Raw genomic sequence first — 22,904 nt, 5'->3', positions numbered from 1 at the left:
ATATTTAAATATTTTAACATGCAACCAGTAAATGTCAGGGTTATTTGTTGCCAGGGTTAGTAAACTGTAGGCCTATTAAATAGAAGAACACAATGAAAGTATGTACAGTATCTTCATATTGCTATTACCACCATAAAAGTCATAGAAATCGAACAAATAGAATAGCAATACGAGAATAACATCATAAGTTTTTAATTATAATAGTCTAAATTCCAAGAATGAAGTCATAGCATTATGAGGTTAGTCATAATATTTTGAGATTAATGTCTTCATATTTCTGTTGCCATCAGTTAATGCGAGTTACATAATCAGATGACTTTTTTTCAGGTAGCTATCTAAAATTACAAGTTGAAAATATCTCAAAAGTAATGCAAAAGTTAGTTTCTATAAAACGTTTCCCCAGCACTGGCTGTCACCATAAAATAAGCAATAAGCCAGTGGCACTGCAGTCTATTTTATTGCTCAGATATAACAGCTGCTAAAACAGATTATTGATTAAAAATCAGCTGTATGATTTAGTGATAAGGCTTATCTCTGATAACCTCTTCACAGAACCACATGAACTACTATATTTATCTCAGCTGCATGTTTGAGTGTCTTATTGTACAGTATGTTCTTGAAATCAAATCACATTTCATTTTTCCTCATCTAATGCAGTATGCAGGAAGTTTTGAAATTGGACTGCAAATTATATTTTTATAAGCTACAAGATCCATGCACATGAATCAGATATGTCTAACTAATTTATGTAAGCATGAAGACGGATGTTAGACATATGCTCTGTGGTGTTTATTAGCCTACAGTGGTAATTAACTAACTATGGCCTTTAACACACATTCATTACAGAGCAGAGAAACAGGCGCAGAAGCACTGAATCATTACCGTAATACACAATATTATAAACAATCAGTCAAAACTGGTTATTATAAACTGTGCAAAAGCATCCTAAGCTATGGTTGTTCTTATATGTCTTATATACCCCTTTCAGAATATGCAACATTTTAATAATCTAACTTCATGAGAGGAAATGTGTTTTGATGTTTCATTTCTGTAAACTTGAATTGATGTGCAAAATTTGTTTAACGATTTTTTTCATTTAGTTCCCTTCAAGAAGCTAATACTTTTGTACGCAGAAGACAAAATAAGTACAATTTACCATGCATTTCATTCAAAAAGTTTACACCCCTTCTGACTCTTGCTGATGTCTCTCTCTTTTTTTATTTGTTTTATTAAAGTAGCCCAATCTATTTTCAGTTTCACTGAGAGAGAGTTTATTTATTCACCAAAAAGGCTATTCTTAATCTTCACCCTGGACAAAATGTTAACAAGTCATTCTAAAAACAAAAATAGAGCATATACACACACATCCACATGCAAAGAAGAAATAAAAAGTACTAAAAAATACAAATACACAATTGCAGAATGCATATAAAAATCAAACTAAAATACAATAGTAGAAAGATATCTAAACTAAATTAAATTTAGTTAAAATAAGGACAACAAAAACACGAGAATAAAGTATTTTATTTATTAAGTATAAAGAATATTCTTGTGGTTTGGATTAACCTATAGGCTACCATTGGCACTGGTATCAAATTAAAAAAAGAAATAATTCAATTAGAATTGTTTTTCAATAGATACAAAATATATGTGAAATACTATCACTAAACCCTACTCTGAAAGTACAGTGTCAGTGTCAGTTTTTCGAAATTGAGATGTATACATCACATGAAAGCTGAATAAATAGCTTTCCATTGATGTATGGTTTATTAGGATCGGACCGTATTTGTTTGAGATACAGCTACTTGAAAATCTGGAATCTGAAAATCTGAGGATGCAAAAAAATCTAAATATTGAGAAAATCATCTTTAAAGTGGTCCAAATGAAGTTCTTAGCAATGCAAAACCAAAATTAAGTTTTTATTATTTATGGTAGGAAATTTACAAAATATATTTTTGGAACATGATCTTCTCTTAATATCGTAATGATTTTTGGCATAATAGAAAAATCTATAATTTTGACACATACAATGTATTTTTTGGCTATTGCTACAAATATAACCCAGAGACGACTGCTTTTGTGCTCCAGGGTCACATATTTTAAAAAGGTTTAAGTTGTATTACAGCCCCCCTCCCCCAAGTCTTTACCTTCTTCAGTTGAGAATTTATTTAATCTCTGAAGCAAGAGCACACAGAATGTGTATGCTGTGCATTTAAGTGCTTAATCACAAAGTACACGTAAGAATACTTTTAAAAGACTATTTTACTTTATGGGTAATTGAAAAAGATATACGCAATCTGAATGAGTTTAGTTTCAGATACTAAATAGCACTTGTTTTTGCACTTAATTGCAATTAAAATTAAAATGTATTACAGTTTGAAATACATTAAAGTGTTACTGATCATTTATCAAAAATTGCTATTGAAGAAATAGAAAATGTGCAAAAAATGAACTCACCCTTATGGCATATAAAATGTAAATGATATAAATTAATTTGCAAGTTTTGAGAATAATAATATAAAGATTAAACATTATTATAATTATTATTTTATACATGTTATTCCTATGCTTTGAGACTGTACACATGTACGCGTGGATCGGGGACTTTTAATTTGAAACTATGACGCGAACAAAAGGAGGAGTCTAAATCCGGAAGTAAACAGTTCTTTTTAGAAGCTGATCATTTTGAAAATCGAGACTGTTAGAAAGTGTTTCATCTCACGTCTGCGTCTCTCTAACGCAACAGTCACACAGACAGAATACTCTTCACTCCTAACAAGTTTAAACTCAGAGAAGCCTGCAGCGCTTCTGAATCAAGATGAACAGCGAGATGAGCTGTGCTCATGTATTCTTGTATTGAGTCTCTTGCCGTGGCGCGAGGGGGCGGACACGTGATCGGCTCAGAATCATAGACAGTAAAATAAATGCATTTTTTCAATGTGCACATTGAATTTTGCTACATTCATTGCGGGACACTGAATGAAAATGCAATCGTAAGTGTCTTGACTGTGAGTGTTGATGCAATTAAGAAAAATAGCGTTTGAATGATAATTTTGCCACAGTTTTTGCTTGAACATGTTAGACATATCTAATCTGAATGTACTGACAAGAATTCATGGTGAACTAAAATATGCTTCAATGTAATTTCTGTTGAAACTTGTTTGTCACAAATTTAAATATATTCATAATAACACCTTAAAAATGTATAGTTGATTAAAGTTAAAATTATAATCGAGTAGTTAACATTTGCTTAAGTTTGTTAGTAGGGCTGTGCAACAAAATCGAATGTAATTTTCATGCGCATATTGTCAGTAAAGGCACTCCACTAGTATATCTCCATCACATGCGTTCAGATCAGGATTGCCAGGTTTTCAAAACAAAACCAGAGATGTTCCGATACCCTTTTTCTCTTCCCAATACCGATTCCGATACCTGGGCTCAGGGTATCGGCCGATACCGAGTACTGATCCGATACCTGGTCTCAGGGTATCGGCTGAGTACTGATCCGATACCTGGGTGTGTATCTGTATACAGCTGTTTATACTACTAGCCTTGTGTTAATTGCTAGAATTATTTTATGGTGTGCTTCAGACTTATCCCTTAATAAAACATGAACAAATACATGGCGAACTACTGTATTCATTACAGTATTTTTATTATCTGACATGAATTTGACAGTAATATTATTTATTTTTTTTAAGCAAAAAATAACTTCAAATGCAGCCAATAATCTAACAACGCAAACTAAAAATGGTATTTTAGTTTTACAATATAACTGTTTAAAAAAACTGCAACAAATAAGTCTAGGAATATAAAAAAATATATATTAATCAGATAATCTCTTTACAACAAAACAAGTAAAAAAAAACAAGCAAGAATTTGCAGGAGTAATATTTAAATAGTATTTTGCATTCAATTAAATAGTATAGTATATGATAGATGGTATAAATCCTGATATAACTTTTAAATCATTTCACAATGGATTAAAAAGTAAATGTGTAAAAGAAACATACTTATACTTTACACAACAAGGTATTTTTCACTAATAAATAATATTTAATAATAAAAAAAGTAAACACTGTAACCAGCAGGGTTTACTAGGAGTAAACAACAAATTTGTGTGCATCGGGAATCACAATCTTTTATATACATATATAATTTAGTCAATATATGAAATTTTTTTATTGTATTTTTTTCTTTTTGAATCTGAGAAACACTAATGGAGAAAATATATTTATTAATTTTGTAGTTAAATTAAATTGATTTAAAGTCTATTTATTTAATTGTCTTCTTACAGTCTCGAGGAGCTTGCTGTTCTGTGTGCAAAGCATGATATTCCTCATTTAGTCAATAATGGAGTGCAGTCATCAAAATGTATGCACCTTATTCAGCAGGTAACAGTTCAGCTTTTTTGTGTAAATCTACTACAAAATGTAGTTTACTTCAGAGAAACCCTATTGGCTTATGAAGTGTTTTTGTATGGGGCTCACATTGGGAGAATCGATGCCTTTGTCCAAAGTCTTGATAAAAACCCGGTCCCGGTCAGCGTTGCCATTATCGCAGGCTTCGATGTGAGCTTCATTACAGAGATCAGTAAGATGTATCCAGGTATGCTTATTCTCTTTAAACTGCAAACATGTTACAGATGAGTGATCCATACAAAACTTATTTCTGAAATCTGTATGCAAGAGTCTGAAAAACAGTAAAAAAAAACAAAAAAAAACTGCAGTCCTCTTAACTATAAGCTGCAACATTTGTATAAAGGAATTAAAAATATACCATTTAGCAGTAGCCAACATTATGACATTTACACAACATCTTTGCGGGGGAAAAAAATGCATGCCACATCTCACTAAAGTCACAAAAATGACTTATCACTTTTGGAGTAAATGCATTTATTTACAAAGTTAGTATTCGACATACAATTATCTTATTTTATTACATTATTTTATTTCTGCTTGTCTAGTGACGGGGAAAAAGCATACATGCTTACATTAAGCTAAAATGCAATGCTGGGCGTTATGAGTCAAAGTTCTCACACAAAGCCTATTCAGTAAATGATAAAAAAAAATATTCAAAATTTTTCAGCTGTTTTCTGTGCTGTTTCATCGTTTTTAATGTAACAATGCAATGTTATATTAAGTAGTATTATTTTCTTAAATCCTTTTCTTGCATCTTTACTGGTTGACACTAATTATTTATGTTGAAAAACGTTCACTTAGCATATATATAAAAAAAAGTTGTGGTGAAAATTTGCAATCCTAGATGCCCTGTATTGCAATTTTGCCTATTTTTTTTTACATTTACCCTAAATTTACCCTGGTTTCCAAAAGACATGGTAAAGGGTGAAGAAATAATTGAATGCTTTGATCTCTGAAGGTAAAGCATGCTGAATATTTTCTGTTCTGAATGTGCATTTCTCAGTTCATACAGTAATACTCCATCATGTATTTCCTCTTGCATAAGCTGTCTCTAGAGACCTGGGAAGTGTTTTTGTTTGTGCCGCTCTCTGCTGGCTCCCACATACTGTATCCCTCCCACCTTTTTCTGCACTGCAGAGGAATCCCCAAACACTACTAATATTGATTCTCTTGAGTGCGCTAGAGAGAGTAAGACTGGGGGGGTGCACTTATAATTTAGTCCATTGTTACTTAGCTCTGCTGCATCTTTTCAGAATGCCTGATGATAGTTTACTAAAATACATTCTTATTTGCTCCTCTTTTACTAGTAAATAGAAAGTAAATACTGTTTATCAAATCATTATCAAATCAAATGATATGCATAACGCTCAGGGATGCAACGGAATTAAAATTCATGCTGACAGCAATAAGCTGATTGTTATTTTCATGTTATGGCAGATAACATTTTATGCTGTTAGTATTTTACATTAAATATTCAAAACTAAAAGCACTTACTTTAAATGTTTTGAATGTATGCATCACAGCATTATATGGTATTTCGTTGTTTGATTATTTGTGCTTTTACAGATTAAGCATTAGTTGCATATCTAAATCTAAATGCAAATATGAGCATGTATAAACATGCAACATCAGTCATTACCACTACAATCTAAAAAATATATATATATTTTTATTAAGGTTTTATTTAATTTTTTTGTGCTTTTAAAGATATTAACCATTAGATGCATATCTAAATTAAAATATGATCATGCATAAACATGCAACATCAGTCATTACCACAAAAATCTTTACAAAAACTGATAACTCTTATATTGTAAAGGATTTTAAATGTTTTTATTTTTATTAATTATTAGTTTTGAGGTTTTGTTATTAAATCTTTAAAAGACTGATAAATCTTATATTTTACAGAATGAAAATATATATATTAGTTTTGAGGTTTTAAATTATTTGTGGTTTTAAAGATGAGCATTAGATGCATATCTAAATGCATATTACTGTTGACATGAACTGTTATGGTACCCGCATGCATCCTTGTTATGTTTGTACTCGACTCTCTTTATGAACTGCAATAAAGTCTTACTATGATAAGCATGTCTTTAATGCATTACAGGATTGAGATGATGTGCTCTTGTGCAGGTCGAGCTTCTGCGTCCCCGTCTCTAGACGTCCTCATTACGCTGCTCACACTGGGAGCCAATGGCTACAAGAAACTCTTGTCTGAGAGGAAGGTGAAAATATTTCAGAAACTCAAACATTGTCTTAACTTCTGTTTATGGCTGTGTGGTATCAGTGTTAATTTAGTATTATTTATAGACTTTTATAGTTTTTATTTATATTTTGCTTTCAGATTCAATTTATCTGGTATTTCTGATGTAATTATGGCAAAACTGGCTTTATATTAACACAAATATTTTTATTAACAAAAACAGGACTGTTGTAATATAAAATTAATGAAATTCATTTTGTAATTCCAGAAGTTTCTAGAATAAAAACAATAGTTCAAAAATTTACAGAAAAAAATGAAGTAAATTTGTTTTCAATGTACAGTTTTATATTGTGTGTGTGTGTGTGTGTGTGTGTGCGTGCACGTTTAGCATTTCAAGTAAGTTACTCAATGTTACCCAATGAGACTCCAGTACATGCAGGAAAACACCATTAGCCTTCATGTGATAAGACACTTACAGAGCTAATCGATTCACTACTAATGCATCCGGATTATTAATAATTTACATTATTATGTTCTCTGTGGGCAGAGTCAGTTTCTAACATGGTCTAACCAAAGGAGAATCAATTTCTGACTTTAACATTGTGAAAAAGACGTGCAATTTAGAATACTTTTAAAAAGAGTACTAGAGAAATAATGTATTTTAAAAGAATATACTTAAGTGTGAACTGAATGTAATACTTTGAGACAATTCATTTCAATTAAATGAAAATATATTATAATTTACATTTATATTAAATGCAATTAGCTGCTTTTTCGACCCATTTAAGTTGGTCATGTAAATACATCTTTATATGTGATTTTAAATGATTTCTGTTGTCTTTAAAATATGGTTTAAGTACTGAATGTACTTAAAGGCATTTATGGTAAACTAAGATATATGTTAATATCTAAATATAAAAATAAATATAAGATATATTCGAAATTACACGTATGCAGTTGCAATGTTTTACATTTAAAGTATATTAACTGTAATGTTGATTAAAACAATACAGTTAAAATTATAATCAAGGATTACTTGGTATTAAAATACTTTGTCAACATTTATTAGTATTTAAAATTTATTTACATTTTAAAGTAAAACTTTGAAAAGTGTACTTAAGTGTGTACTTAAGTGATGAAAGTGTCTCTCTTTAACTACATTTCAGTGGCATTTTATATCATTATAGCATTATAATAGTATAATATTACATCTGCAGGTTTTATTTAAAAAAAAAAAAAAAAAAAAGTGTTGCTGTGTGGTTGTTTTTTAACTGGCTGCTAGGATGAGTTTCATTTGCATAATTTGAGCTGCTGCATAATACTAATTCTAATAATAATAATGAACCCTCAAGAACTCTGTGTTCTCATAGTGTAGATCTCAGACGTCTTACTAACAGCATCATAATAGGGGCCCATAACCTGAGGGCCTCCTACAGTTCATTTGTAATTGATCCCAACGGTGGACGCAGCTCATTCTGTGATGCAGTTATACTTAAGCGTCAGATGGGAAAGCAGGAGAAGGGTAGGGTGGCTGGAGAGGGAAGCAGGTGCTGGGTTTACTGTAGACCAGCAGACATAGAAGTGCAACATTAGCAGAAAACAGAATGTGTGACAGAAAAAGAAAAAAAGCTATGAAGAGTGGAGAGCTATTTATAACTGTAGTTGTGTACGGCCCGCAGGAGCTGTATGGCCACCTGGCGCAGGAGATGAGCGCTGTAGCCGAGAGACACGGGGAGAGACTGCTGCATACGCCACACAAGCCAATAACACTGGGTGAAGAGTCATGTGTCATGTGAGCAAGAGTTCAATAACAGTTCATTAAACAAGGGTTTCATTAATACGTTTTCTCTGTAAATAATGTTTCTAAAAATAGCTTTTGCATGTCACACGAGAGGTCAGGGTTAGTCCCTGCTGGCAGGTCCTGTAACCACACCATCTGGCCAAGCACTCTAGTGACCACCGTACAAAAGTGGCCACGTGTTTTGACTGAATGTTTTTGTTTTCATGTGCAAGCAACATTTAAAATACATTAAATGTTTATTATTATTATTTTGAAACATTTTCAATGTGAAAAAGTGTCCCACTTAGGACTGTGAGCATTATTGTGGTGCCATCAGCCAACCATCCTTGTAAAAAAGAAGTGCACTTAATTGTATATAATGTGCGCTTGTAGTGTACTTTAAAACTTAAATATACATATATTAGAAACTACATTCAGAAAACAACATTAATGAAATAAAACGCCACTTAAGTGACTTAAAGAGAGACACTTTTAGGACTGTTACTTAACACACTTAAGTATGTTTTAAAAAAGTGCCCTTTGAAGTACATTTAAAATTATTGTTTTAATCTTTTGTTGTGTTTTAAAGAAGTACACTGATGTGTTGACTAACATACTAAATCACATGTAAAGTATTTGATTATAATTTTAACTGAAATTTTAGTACATTTAAAGTTAATTTATTTTGAATGTAATAAAATGCATCTTCATCATTACAAATGTATAATTACAAAATGCCATTAAATTTTTTTGTTTATAATAAATGCTTGTACGCTTTGCAGTACACTTTACAGTACAAATTATGAAATTGCATATAAAGATGTACTTAGGTCTTACTTAAGTTATTCAAAAAAAACTGAAGTTCAGCTAATTGCATTTAATATAAATGTAAACAATTTTTGTTTCTGTTTGTGTCATTAATCTGGCAACCTGCTTGCATCAAGTCTGAAGAGGATGGGCTGAGTGAAAAAAAACCCCTCTCTAATATTCCAATTTGGACTGCAATACCTAGTTCAACCACTCGGTGTCAATCCTACATACAGCACCTTTTAAGTATTGTTTCTGTGATAAATACACTTTTAAAATGACAATAGTAAACACTCATTTTCGGTTAAAGGAGGTTCATCACTGAGTTCAGTGATGTCATCATCCAGCTCAGTTCAGTTTAATCATTTGCAGTAAAGTAAAGATGAGTTTCTTTCTTTATTAGAACAGATTTGGAGAAATGTAGCATTACATCACTTGGTTCCTTTGCAGTGAATGGGTGCCGTCAGAATGAGAGTCCAAACATCTAAAAAACATCACAACAATCACAATAATATACAGTATTATCGAAAAAGAGTCTGGATGGACTCCAGTCCATCAATTGACATCTCATGCCAAAAGTAAAAACATTGGAGTTTTTTTCAGTGGAGGAAGCAATATTCCAGACTTTTACAGTTTGAAATGTAAACATCTTAATGATGGAAACTACTAAAAAGAAAACAGCAAATTTTTATTTTAGGGCGAACTATTCCTTTAATATTTTCCGCCGGACAGTAGTTGACCTGCTGTAATATTAATGAAAGCTTCTTTCTGCTGTCCGCTTTCATCATTTAAATGGGAGTCATTCTCATTCTCAAGGGTTTATCCTGTAGCATTATCCTCTCCACCTCCTTTTAGTCTGTCACAGACTGTGCACTCTGTCTGCAGTGAATAAATATGACAGAAGAATTTAAGACCGACCTAAGTGTCTGCAGTGAATTTAGAAAGAGCAAGGAAACTCTGCTGGAAAAGAACCGCTGTCTGTATCGGCATAATAGAGAGACTCTATTTGTCTTCAGTAATCTTTTAGAGGACCAGTTTAATTTATCATCGTTAGCTAGAAATGGATCATTGTAGTGGTAATATTAGGATGGCATAATTAATGCAGAACAGTGTTTATATTGTCCATATGACATCTAAACTCGGTTTGTATACTGGATCGGCTATGCATTCATAAAAAGTCTGCCTGTATTATATTAAAGTAAAAAATAAATTAAATTATTACAAAGTGCACTTTTAAAAGTGTGCTAAAGTGCGTTAAGTCACTTAAGTGATCTTTTATTTTTATTAATATATTCTCTGCAAGCAGTCTTTCAAAAAAATCTACTTTTAAGACTGGATGTATGCTGTAAGTGCACATTCAGTACAATTAAGTGCACTTCTTTTTCACAAGACTTGTTCACTGGTCTATTATTTCCCTGCAGGGTCGTCCCGCTGGGTGTGGAGCAGACCGTGAGCAAACACACGTTTCGTGGCTTCATGTCGCATGCAGATGCCTATCCATGTCCGTACTTTAACGCAGCCTCTGCTATTAGAATAACAGAGATGATATAACTCTGTGCATCAAGAGACTCGATAAATGCCTCAAGAGCGTTAACAAGGAAACTCCTGCAGAGAAGAGTGAGTCAGGATCGCCAGTTGAAGATGACCAAACCTTGCCCTGATGCTCTGGGGGAAAGAGTTACATAGGAATATTCTTTTCATAATTTGATCTTGTTGCAATAACCTCGTGTTTGAATGTTGATTTATCAGCATATGGCCACAAATGCATTCGTTTGTTTCCCCGATGCTCAATAAATGCTTTTTGACCCATGTTTGAAAGTATAACGGACAATACATACATTATTTTGTCATTTCAATTCATCTGGTTCTGCTGCGTTTTACACAGTCGTAGTTGAATAGACAATGCAGAGGGAATTCTCTGTTTTAAACAATATCAAAGGAAAATGAAAGAGTTTTTTTATTATTATTTCTGAATCAAAACAAATAAAATATTTGTATTCACTCAGAATGCAAATAAGGTACCAAATGTCTCTTTATGTACCAAACCCTGCAACGATACCTGCGATTTAATTTATACAGATTTTAATAAACACACTCTCATCTCAGGCACCTGGAGACAATCTAGTTCTAGTAATGATTGCCCTTAAGATTAATATAAAAATATTAAGCACCAAATTAATGTAGATAAACTTCAGTAAAACCTCATAAGGCTCCCATTAGATTCTTAAACTTTATTTATTATTATTTTATTTTTTAGAATGTGTTTCACTTTAAACCATATTGCACAAACATATAAATATATAGATTTTTTTTTTTTTTAAATAGATTAAAAAAAATGATTTAGTTATTTTTCAGGACATATGTTTAACTTTACACATCAAATATTTCTTGTCCTTATTTCGGGTGAGCATATATTCTTTAATGTGTTTTTTTTTTTCATTTAAGCTGTGCAGTCCTCACAAAGTGATCTCTTTCAGAGGAGTGTGTAAAGTGCTAGCTCAGTAACACAATAGAGCAGCGTATGTAATAACATCTGCTGTGTGACGTAGCGGAGGAAGCTGTAGTCTCTGTTTTTGTGTGAGAGGTGTTGAATCAGCTTTGCTCACACCTCACTGTAATGCATTTAGTGTGCAGTCCAGCAGTATTTCTGCTCATGATTTATGTGGAATCAGCCTCTGCTGTTCTCTGCAAACCTTCTGTCTCAGTCCTCCAGCTTCACCGTCTCTCCTGCGCTCCACATCCATCTGTTCAACAAGCTTTAACTCTTCTCCTCTTACTGTTTCCTACTTTTGCTGATACAGCTTTTTCCAACCATTTAGGCTACACTTATTAATTTCCTTTCATCACCAATCACACTGTTTATTATTTCGCATCACCACAGATTAGCCTATGAATTAGGTAAACATAAACATAACATAAAACTAAACAAATATATCAATCACATATATTCACACCCTTCACACACACACACACAAATCACATTGTTGTTGCCATTATTGACAAATCTGCATGCTGATCTTCATTTTTATTTCACATGCACTGTTTTTTTTTTTCACATGCACTGTTTCAGATTGTATTATGTTCATCAGATTGGTTTGGTTAAAGCCCTTTTTGAGTAAACAAATGAAAAACAGGCAACTAATAAAAACAACAACAACAACAACTGCAACTGTTTTAAAACCTCTAGAACCCATTGCAAATCTGTTTATCTCCAATCGAAAAGATAATTATAAAAGACAGCTCCAGATGCTGTACTCTTCATGTTTTACTCAGTCATCAGTATCTGAGGATCGGGTCTCAAAGACTTATTACCTACTTTAACTTTTTGTGTTTGTGGTTTCTAAACAGTTACGGTAAGATAACACATTGTTTTAAATAGATGTTAGCATATTGACTTTTTAAAGAACAGCGAGACGGTCAAATTGCAGAAGAACCCAAGAGAAGAGTTTTGTGGCTTTGTTTACAAATAAACATATTTTAAAGTATATTCTAAATCCCTGCATTTAGTAGAAGCTAATGAATAAAAATACAATATTTAATAGTTAAAATGTATATTTAATAATAAAAATGTAATTAATAGTTAAGAAACATTAGCTTAACAATTTAATTAAAATAACTAAGAGTGATTAATTTAGATTTTTTTTGTATATTGTAAAAATTATTTTTCAAAAATCTAAATAAACCAGATTACTGGAGAGTGTGTTTTACAAGAAAATGTTTCAAGATGTCACGTTTAATTCAAAGTGTTACTTTCCATTTATTTTCAATTATTTGTGAAATTTACTAGCAATTTGTAAAAATGAAACAAAGTAGCATTTTTCTAAAAATAAATCAGATATAATGTGTCACATTTCTGAAGAGTGAAAAAAAAAAGAATTTTAGAAATAAAACACAATTATTTAGCCCTGTAGTGGTTATATATATATTATAATATTAAAAGATATTGCAGTCCGAGTAAATGTAATCTTCACTGTTACATTTGTAGTTGTAACTAAATTTCTGGCTATATTTCTAGACTAAAAAAAAAAAAAAAAAAAAAAAAAAAAAAAATTGGAGTTAATTGTTTATGTGTGAAAGGTTATTGGCTTTTATTTTTTAATGAACCATAGCCTCAACATACTGTTTCAGCGGGAAATACACCAACACAGGAAAGAAACACTGCACTGTAAGTGATTTCATGTGGACTTTGATGACGCAAGAGTAAAAGTCTCTCCATTCTCTAAAATGGAAGATACATTTTCTTATTTCTATTAAAAAGATTGCACATATTTCAGGATTCCTGACTGAATTATCGCATTAATCATGTTCGAGGCTGTTTACCCAGCATCCACCGATGTTGGGCGCACTAATAAATAAATAAGTCGCGAGACCGAGACTGCTGATGTCAGGAGCTTCAGTGCTGCATTTACTGCTGCAGGGTGGACGGATTCACACATGCAACATGCAGACCGTCGTGATCATATCGGCGCTGGTGTTATGCCTGGCATCTTCAGGGAACGCGGGGAAAAAGGTGTTTAAATGCCCTTCCTCGTGCAGCTGCTCCAAGGAGTCTATTATCTGCGTCGGGTCTTCGTATGTCTTGCGATTCATTCCCAACGATGTCAGTTCACTGTGAGTCCACATACTCTTCTGTATTAGATCAGCTGTTAGCCTACACTGGTGTTTGAAGGTGGAAATATAGCATTACAGGACGACTGCTGCTCATAATCAGTCGCATAGCTGTCATCTTTCTATTGTAATGTATGCAACATGGTCTCGTTTTGTGTCAGGCTTGTGATGAATGTCTCATATGACTGGTGTTTTTCAGGAGTATTGTGAATGGGACCTTCTCTGAGATCAAGGAGGCGATGTTCTCACACATGCCATCTTTACAGTTACTGTAAGTTATGCCCATCTGGCTGAGCATATGTGTACGACATGATGTTGAGTCACTCTGGAAACTGATTCTGGTGAACTTAGCATTTGTTGAGAATTTGTAGATTTATTTATTTATAAAAAATAAAATACAAACAAGGACATGGCTCTGGGGTTTTCAGTCGTATTTACTGTAAACTAAAATCTTTTGCTGAAGAAAACACTGTAAAACTGTGTAAATGTATAATTTTTATTAAAGGTTGTTTTCATAAATGTATGCGGTATTGCAAAAAACCCCAAAGAATAACATTATGCAGTCTACCAAATATATTCAGATTCTAGCAAAAACTGTCCAGTTTGCACAGTTGACCCTATAAGTGTTGAATAACCTCAAAAACAGACTAGATTCAATTAGCGGTCTAATGTTAGATTGGAGAATATTTTGGCCTGTATAATAATGCGTTCACTTGAGTAGGAATCTTACTTGGCATATTGAACAATTAATTAAACTTCGTTTTCTCCTTAGTGATTTAGCTCTGGAATCCAGTGTACACCTCAGCTAAACAGTTGAAGGTGACAGATGTCAAATAGAAAGGCCTCTTTCACTCACCTCTAGCTATTTAATAAGTCAGGGAACTTTTGCTTCCAGATAGTGATGGTTTTCCTCCTCTTCACTTTTTGACACTGAGAACACAGTGACTCTGATGACTTCTCCCTGCTGTCATTGGTGTATTGCAGGATGTCAGCAATTTAATACACTGACATAAGAAATATGTGCCTGTCCTAGCACTCATCGACAGTGACAGGGCACTTTTTTATCTACTGTATGTGTATTGCACTGCAGTGTAAACACAGTCTGATTGTTATAATTACACTGACGATGATTGAATGATTGTGGATGTAAACTCTGACAGGTTGCTGAACTCCAATGCTCTCACTACAATACGGGACGATGCATTTTCTGGCCTTCCGCACCTGGAGTACCTGTAAGTCTTTACTCTTTTAAAAAGGTATAATTTCATAGATAAATGGCAAATGTTGTGCTTTTGGTTAATTAAATTAAGGTCTTTTAAATAAGTCAAAAATCTCTCAGATCATCCAGGATGCAAATGTTTTAGTTTTTTCATAGGAACAGATTTGGAGAAAAAAGAGATTTGCATTGGTGATCACTGGCTCACCAGTGGATGCTCTGCAGTGAATGGGTGCCGTCAGAATGATTGTCCAAACAGCTGATAAAAACATCACAATAATCCACACCGCTCCATTCCATCATTTAACATATTTTGAAGTGAAAAGCTACGTGTTTGTAAGTAACAGAACCATCAAGACATTGCAAATGTCTTACTTCCGGCTAAAATATGAGTCCTCTATTCATAATATTACTTTCTCCTGTCTGAATCAGGAGAGAAATATAGAGATCAAGAACCATTTACAAGCAAAACGTCATCGTTATTATGGATTATGGATGGACTCATATTTACCAAAAGCAACGGTTTAACGTTAAAACACCTTAATAATGGATTTGTGTATTACAAAAACAGTTTTTGCTTCACAAGACGTTAACTGATGGACTGGAGTGGCATCTATTACTTGTGGCGTATTGTGATGTTTTTATCAGCTGTTTGGTCTCTCATTTTGACGGCACCCATTCACTTTAGAGGAACCATTGCTCAGCAAGTGATACAATTATGCATTTCTCCAAATCTGATGAAGAAACAAACTAATCTACATCTTGGATGGTACATCTTTATTCACATTCTACTCTTCATTTTCTCTCAATTCTTCAGGTTTATAGAAAACAACAAGATTGAAACAACATCAAAATACTCTTTCAGAGGACTTAGGGATTTGACTCATCTGTACGTTTCTTTTAATCATATTAAATGAACATACGTCTGCCAATTATTTGCACTTTTCTCTAAACTGTTGCTGTATTCCTCCCAGGTCTTTGGCAAACAACAACATTAAAGCTTTGCCCAGAGATCTATTCACTGATCTGGACTCACTGATAGAGCTGTGAGTCTGAGCTTCTGTAAATGCTTACTTAGCAATAACTGTATTATAGTATAGTGCATTGAATATGAGATGATAATGTCTTTTTAAACCTACAGAAATGTACAGTATATAATAAGATCAATGCTTATTGATGTTTTCATCTATATTTTGTTGCAGAGACCTGAGGGGCAATGTGTTTGAGTGTGACTGCCGAGCGAAGTGGCTGATGATGTGGTTAAAGAGCACGAACGCCACTGTATCAGACGTCCTCTGCGCCGGTCCCGAGGAGATGAAGGGGAAACGGCTCAATGACATGACGAGCTTACATAACGAATGCGTCTCTACAGGTATGTGAAAGAGCATGTGCATGGTTCGTAGTGTGATTGGATGATTTTTCAGACTATAAACCCAATTCAGTGGATTGTGTTTGTTATTTATAGCTATTTACCAGATTCCGTGGTAAAAATAAATCTTGAAGTCGACTTGAAATTAATTCAACATATCTGTTTTCTAAATACATGTTATAGATCATATTGTGGACATTTAACGTGTGCAAATGTTTGACCTTTTTATTCTATAACTGGATGTTCTAGTGAAATGACTTCTCTCTGGTGACTCTCCAATCATTTAGTGTGCTTAAATTCTCTCCTGCAAGCTCACGCTCATCTGCCCCAATTTTGAGCGCATCATCCACATCTGAAAATCCAATTAAATACAGATGCATAGAACCAAGTCCTGCACTATATCTTTTTTCTGTATGGAACTAAAAGGAAGAAAGGATTTGTTATTAGTCACTCTTAAAAATAAATGGCTGTTGCAGCAATGCCATAGAAGAACCATTTTTTAGCTCCTCAAAGAATCTTTCATTGAACAATTCTTTGTCTGAAGAACATTTTAATATTCTAAAGAACCCTTTTCCACTACAAAAGCACACTTTGTTGAATGAAAAAGTTATATAGATGTTAAAAGTTTTTCATTGAACCATTGATGCCAATGGAAACCTTTATTTTTTAGTGTAATTCCATTTCATTGAAGTTTTAAAGGCCATGTGGTGTGTTCAAGTACAGTTTTTGGTCCAGCCAATTCAAGGCGTCAACACTTTTAGTTTTTGTACACACTAGTACATTGAAGTCAGCTTGGTGTGTCCCAGTCTTAATAGACAATGCATTGGGATGTATTCATCCAACAGGAGCATTTACAGCTTGGGAATATTTCACTTAGTTACTAAGATGCAATTTTACCATATGTTTCCAGATTTCATTCCTCTCCACTCTGTGTCTACCGAGTCATTGTCTGTGGACACATTCTCCCACAAGAATGACGTGTATGTGGCCATCGCTGCTCCCAACATAGAGAGCTGCATGGTGCTCCAATGGGACCACATCGAGATGAACTTCAGGAGTTATGACAACATCACAGGTACAATCATTGTAAAGCCATCATATGAAGGAGCGTATATGGCCAAATAAATCTCATGCATTGTGTTTTTTTTTAGGTCAGTCCATAGTTGGCTGCAAGTCTGTGATCATCCAGGACCAGGTGTTTGTCATCGTTGCTCAACTCTTTGGGGGTTCCCACATCTACAAGTTTGATGAAGACCAAAGCAAGTTTACAAAGTTTCAGGACATTGAGGTTTCCACGATTTCCAAGCCGAATGACATTGAGGCATTTCAGATTGGCAACGACTGGTTCTTCATCATCGCTGACAGCTCGAAGGCTGGACTGTCTACTCTCTACAAATGGAATGACAAGGGCTTCTACTCCTACCAGTCGCTTCATGAATGGTTTCGTGATACAGATGCAGAGTTTGTGAATTTGGACGGTAAGGCCCATCTTATCCTAGCGAGCCGTTCCCAAGTACCGGTCATTTACCAGTGGAGCAGGAGCACTCAGAAGTTTGCCTTGCAAGGGGAAATCCCAAATATGGAAGATGTAGTCGCTGTCAAGACCTTCAGGATCAAGGAGGATCTTTATCTGGCCATGACCCGATACATCGGCGACTCCAAAGTCTTGCATTGGACTGCAAAGGAGTTCTCAGAGGTCCAGGCCCTTCCTTCGAGAGGCTCCATGATCCTGCAGCCATTTTCCTTCAAAGAAAGGTACTACCTGGCTCTGGGAAGCGACTACACCTTCTCGCAGATCTATCTGTGGGATGCAGAAGAGAAGGTTTTTGAGCGTTTCAAGGAAGTCTACATCCAGTCTCCTCGCTCCTTCACTGTGGTCTCCACTGACCGGAGGGACTTCCTATTCGCATCCAGTTTTAAGGGCAGCACACAGATCTTTGAGCATATCATCATTGATCTCAGTCTTTGAGTGGTACAGTATAGATGACACAGTTGCAGTTAATGCACATCAGCAACCCTTCCTTTAGCAGTTGGGATGTTTTTCTGGGAAGGCAATTAGTGGGTTTTAAGATGAGGGAGGTCTGGGAAGCATAATCAGGTTACAGTAATAAGTATTGCATCATGCATCTGTGTAGTTTTACATAGATCCTGCGAGGGTTTCGACAATTTTTGTTGTACTACTTCATATTATTATTGTTATATATATAACATTTCCTTAGCCCTGCTGAATCAGATGATATTTCTGCTGAATGTACAGTGCATGGACTGTGGAAAAGAGTTGCAGTTGTCACCTGTAACTACTTAAATCACTCTTCATAATGATATATACTGTAACTCTGAGAGCCTTTCAAAACTCTGTAAGCAACAGCTGATATTGTGCATGATGTGGCTGCAACAACATTGAGAATAAAAAAATACAGTTTTCAGATCAGGCATGCAGATCAAATAGTGATACAGGTGACAAATGCAGTCCTATTATCTTTAGAGACATGTTTACCTCATTTTTCTATATTTATTTAAATCATGTCTCTCTTTTGGTCAGTGGACTAAGTTGTATTGTCAAGTAATTATTCAATTAAAATGAAACGCCTCTATCATCCTCGATTTATAAGGGCCTGTTCACAGTTTAAATCATCAAAACTTACATTTAAGTTGTGTGGTTTTTCGGCAGAAATGTGTGTTTATGTGATAATTCATTAAAATATTAAGACTTTTGTGAAAGGAAAAAATATATGCTTAAAAGGGATACTCCACCCCAAAATGAAAATGTAGTTATTAATCACTTGCCTCCATGTAGTTCCAAACCCATAAAAGCAGGCAGTGTACACTCCTCTGTGTTAGCCGCACCAAAATGTTACGTTTTCTATGTATATTTAAGCTTTAGTTTGAAAGAAAACAGCGCATTGTTGTGGCACGGCTGACTCAGAGGAGCGTACACTGCCTGCGTTCAGCGCATATTCTCCAAAATGGCGCTACGGTGATGTGGAGAGACAGAGGAGAAGAATTGTTGAATAAAGTCATTATTTTTATTTACTTGTGTACAAAAAGGATTTTTGTCGCTTCATAATGTTATGGTTGAACCACTGATGCAGATGGACTATTCTGACAATGTCTTTCATAATTTTCTGGACCTTGACAGTGTATTTTACTTGGCAGTCACAAGCCTCCTGGTTTTCATCCAAAATATCTTAAATTGTGTTCTGAAGATGAACGAAGCTTTTACGGGTTTGGAATGACATGGGGGTAAGTGATTAATGACAAAATTGTCATATTGGAGTGGAGTATCTCAATACAGGGACACTGTCAAAAGCACAAACCTTTAAAATTATGATATAGGCGCTGGTCATATAAATAGAATATCATCAAAAAGTTGATTTCACTTATTCCATTCAAAAAATGAAACTTGTATATTATATTAATTCATTACACACAGATTGATATATTTCAAATGTTTATTTCTTTTATTTTTGATGATTATAACTGACAACTGAGGAAAATCCCAAATTCAATATCTCAGAAAATTTGAATATTACTTAAGATCAATACAAAGAAAGGATTTTTAGAAATCTTGGCCAACTAAAAAGTATGAAAATGAAAAGTATGAGCATGTACAGCACTCAATACTTAGTTGAGGCTCCTTTTGTCTGAATTACTGCAGCACTGCGGCGTGGCATGGAGTCGATCAGTCTGTGGCACTGCTCAGGTGTTATGAGAGCCCAGGTTTCTCTGATAGTGGCCTTCAGCTCTTCTGCATTCTTGGGTCTGGCATATCACATCTTCCTCTTCACAATACCCCATTGATTTTCTATGGGGCTAAGGTCAGGCGAGTTTGCCGGCCAATTAAGAACAGGAACACCATGGTCCTTAAACCAGGTACTGGTAGCTTTGGCACTGTGTACAGGTGCCAAGTCCTGTTGGAAAATGAAATCTGCTTCTCCATAAAGTTGGTCAGCAGCAGGAAGCATGAAGTTCTCTATAACTTCCTGGTATACGGCTGTGTTGACCTTGGACCTCAGAAAACACAGTGGACCAACCCCAGCAGATGACATGGCACCCCAAACCATCACTGACTGTGGAAACTTTACACTGGACCTCAAGCAACGTGGATTGTGTGCCTCTCCTGTCTTCCTCCAGACTCTGAGACCCTGATATCCAAAGGAAATGCTAAATTTACTTTCATCAGATAACATAACTGTGCACCACTCAGCAGCAGTCCAGTCCTTTTTGAAGCAAGACGCTTCTGATGCTGTCTGTTGTTCAACAGTGGCTTGACACAAGGAGTTCGACAGCTGAAACCCATGTCTTGCATACGTCTGTGCAAAGTGGTTATTGAAGCACTGACTCCAGCTGCAGTCCATTCTTTGTGAATCTACCCCACATTTTTGAATGTTTTTTGTTTCACAATTCTCTCCAGGGTGTGTTATCCCTATTGGTTGTACACTTTTTTTCTACCACATCTTTTCCTTCCCTTCGCCTCTCTATTAATGTGCTTGGACACAGAGCTCTGTGAACAGCCAGCCTCTTTTGCAGTGACCTTTTGTTTCTTGCCCTCCTTGTGCAAGGTGTCAATGGTCATCTTTTGGACATCTGTCAAGTCAGCAGTCTTCCCCCATGATGGTGTAGCCTACAGAACTAGACTGAGAGACCATTTAAAGGCATGTGCAGGTGTTTTGAGTTAATTACTGTAGAGTGTGGCACCAGGTGTCTTCTATATTGAACCTTTTCACAATATTCTAATTTTCTGAGATACTGAATTTGGGATTTTCCTTAGTTGTCAGTTAAATCATCAAAATTAAAATAAATAATCTAAATATATCAGTCTGTAGGTAATTAATGAATATAATATACACGTTTCACTTTTTGAATGGAATTTGTGAAATAAATAAACTTTTTGATGATATTCTAATTATATGACCAGCACCTGTATGTCTTTTAATAAAGAAAGTGACTTGATCTTACACTCTCCGAAAAAAGGTACAAAAGCTGTCACTGGGGCAGTACCTTTTAAAAAGGTAAAATTTTTTACCTTTTAGGTACTAAAATCATGTACCTTTTTGGTACTAATATTGTGTACACTTTAGGTACTTATATGTATCTTTAAGGTACCAATATGGACTCTTTAGGTACAAAGGTGTGCCTTTTGAAAAGGTACCACCCCAGTGACAGCATTCGTACCTTTTTCTGAGAGTGTACTCATTACAACTTCAAGAATGTTATAAACCGATTTTGGAGATACATTTTGCAATGAATGTAAAATGCTTTCTATTTTAAGTATAAGTGATGAATGTTAAATGTGTGACTTTGATTACAAGTGTGTTAAAATAAGAACCTAATTTCTATACTGTTTTGCAAGCTGGGATACAGAGAGCAGAACAACACAAGCCCAAATAATGACTGCAACTTGCAAAAGCATGATATTCAGCTATTAATATTCAATACCTTAATCTTATTTAAAAAAAAAAAAAATCAAAGAACAACTCTTGATCATGTAATGTCCTTATACCAGTTTTAGCTTAATCTGATATGCAAAATAGCATTTCAATTTTGTAAATTGTTTTTATTCTCATTTGTTGAATGTTAGACTTGGTTTTGAATACTAATGTAAATAAATGCTCATGAACACTGATCATTATACCTGGTTTCTAACAGTTTTGAAAGAATGGTTATGTAGCTATTGGAAAGGGGGAAGAAAGAAAGAAAGAAAGAAAAAACTAGGAAAGGGGGTGATTTTGATATTATCAAAGTTACAGTGAATAACATTACTAGGTAAAGATAAAGACAAGAAAACATTCATTTTGAGTCTGTACAGAATAAGCCTAGAACATTTTATGTGCAGTTACAATTTCATTACCTAGTTTTAGGATGCAGTTTAAACTAGGCTTACTGTAGCATTAGTTGTGTTTATCAGCCTACAGCACGTTGCCACCATTTGGGGTAGGGGTGCTCAGATCATGATCGGCCGATTGTTAATGCGCATCTCGTCAGTAAAGCCGGTTTTCTAATCAGCGGTTAATTCCATCAGGTGCGTGATTTCACATAGAGCAGCTGTTACTACACAGAGCCGTTGTTAACTGAGAAGATGCGCCAATAAACGCTGAAAATTAACGTGATTTGCGCATCTTCTCAGTTTACAACGGCTCTGTGTAGTAACAGCTGCTCTATGTGAAATCACGCACCTGATCGAATTAACCGCTGATTAGAGAACCGGCTTTACTGACGAGATGCGCATAACGATCGGCCGATCGTGATCGGAGCACCCCTAATTTGGGGGTTTCCTATACACAAACTTTTCTCCTGAAGTAGGTGTAGGGTGGATGATGTGTAGAGTCGAGTGTCTATAAGAACTAGGAAGTTATGGCATTACCATTTTTTCGGGAGCATACTAGATAAGTAAATACCGGTAAGTATCAATCTCAACGATGCAGATACCAATATGATAGGCCTAGCTCTACGAATGGAAAGATATATGATGTCTTGGAACACAACAGGTAATTTTA

At 34.6% G+C, this 22,904-nt stretch overlaps 2 protein-coding genes across 2 annotated transcripts; both read left to right on the top strand.

The window, feature by feature from the left end:
• The first annotated feature begins 4,372 nt into the window (after nucleotides 1-4,372).
• LOC127962614 (O-phosphoseryl-tRNA(Sec) selenium transferase-like) lies at nucleotides 4,373-11,494 on the top strand. Its single transcript, XM_052562239.1, has 5 exons — nucleotides 4,373-4,394; nucleotides 4,438-4,608; nucleotides 6,558-6,649; nucleotides 8,307-8,419; nucleotides 10,636-11,494. Exons 1-5 carry the CDS (start codon nucleotides 4,373-4,375, stop codon nucleotides 10,763-10,765), a joined length of 528 nt encoding a protein of 175 aa, XP_052418199.1. The 3' UTR covers nucleotides 10,766-11,494.
• Nucleotides 11,495-13,386: 1,892 nt separating this feature from the next.
• LOC127962347 (leucine-rich repeat LGI family member 2-like) lies at nucleotides 13,387-22,024 on the top strand. Its single transcript, XM_052561921.1, has 8 exons — nucleotides 13,387-13,825; nucleotides 14,022-14,093; nucleotides 14,983-15,054; nucleotides 15,856-15,927; nucleotides 16,013-16,084; nucleotides 16,241-16,410; nucleotides 17,318-17,482; nucleotides 17,559-22,024. The coding sequence occupies exons 1-8, from the start codon at nucleotides 13,596-13,598 to the stop codon at nucleotides 18,374-18,376; spliced, it is 1,671 nt and encodes a 556-aa protein (XP_052417881.1). The 5' UTR covers nucleotides 13,387-13,595; the 3' UTR covers nucleotides 18,377-22,024.
• The last annotated feature ends 880 nt before the right edge of the window (nucleotides 22,025-22,904 follow it).

This window comes from Carassius gibelio, chromosome B7 (assembly GCF_023724105.1).
Source record: "Carassius gibelio isolate Cgi1373 ecotype wild population from Czech Republic chromosome B7, carGib1.2-hapl.c, whole genome shotgun sequence".
NCBI classification, from domain to species: domain Eukaryota; kingdom Metazoa; phylum Chordata; class Actinopteri; order Cypriniformes; family Cyprinidae; genus Carassius; species Carassius gibelio.
Note: the sequence above shows the minus strand (reverse complement) of the source record. Positions and strands in the feature narration are given on the sequence as shown.

What these genes read in the sequence shown, in the direction of transcription:
- LOC127962614 (XM_052562239.1), top strand. Translation starts at nt 4,373, where the DNA reads ATGTATGCACCTTATTCAGCAG. An exon ending in GTATGCACCTTATTCAGCAG is followed by an intron (nt 4,395 to 4,437) that starts GTAACAGTTCAG and finishes TACAAAATGTAG; the next exon opens with TTTACTTCAGAGAAACCCTA. An exon ending in GATCAGTAAGATGTATCCAG is followed by an intron (nt 4,609 to 6,557) that starts GTATGCTTATTC and finishes GCTCTTGTGCAG; the next exon opens with GTCGAGCTTCTGCGTCCCCG.
- LOC127962347 (XM_052561921.1), top strand. Translation starts at nt 13,596, where the DNA reads ATGTCAGGAGCTTCAGTGCTGCATTTACTGCTGCAGGGTGGACGGATT. An exon ending in CCCAACGATGTCAGTTCACT is followed by an intron (nt 13,826 to 14,021) that starts GTGAGTCCACAT and finishes GGTGTTTTTCAG; the next exon opens with GAGTATTGTGAATGGGACCT. An exon ending in GAGTTATGACAACATCACAG is followed by an intron (nt 17,483 to 17,558) that starts GTACAATCATTG and finishes GTTTTTTTTTAG; the next exon opens with GTCAGTCCATAGTTGGCTGC.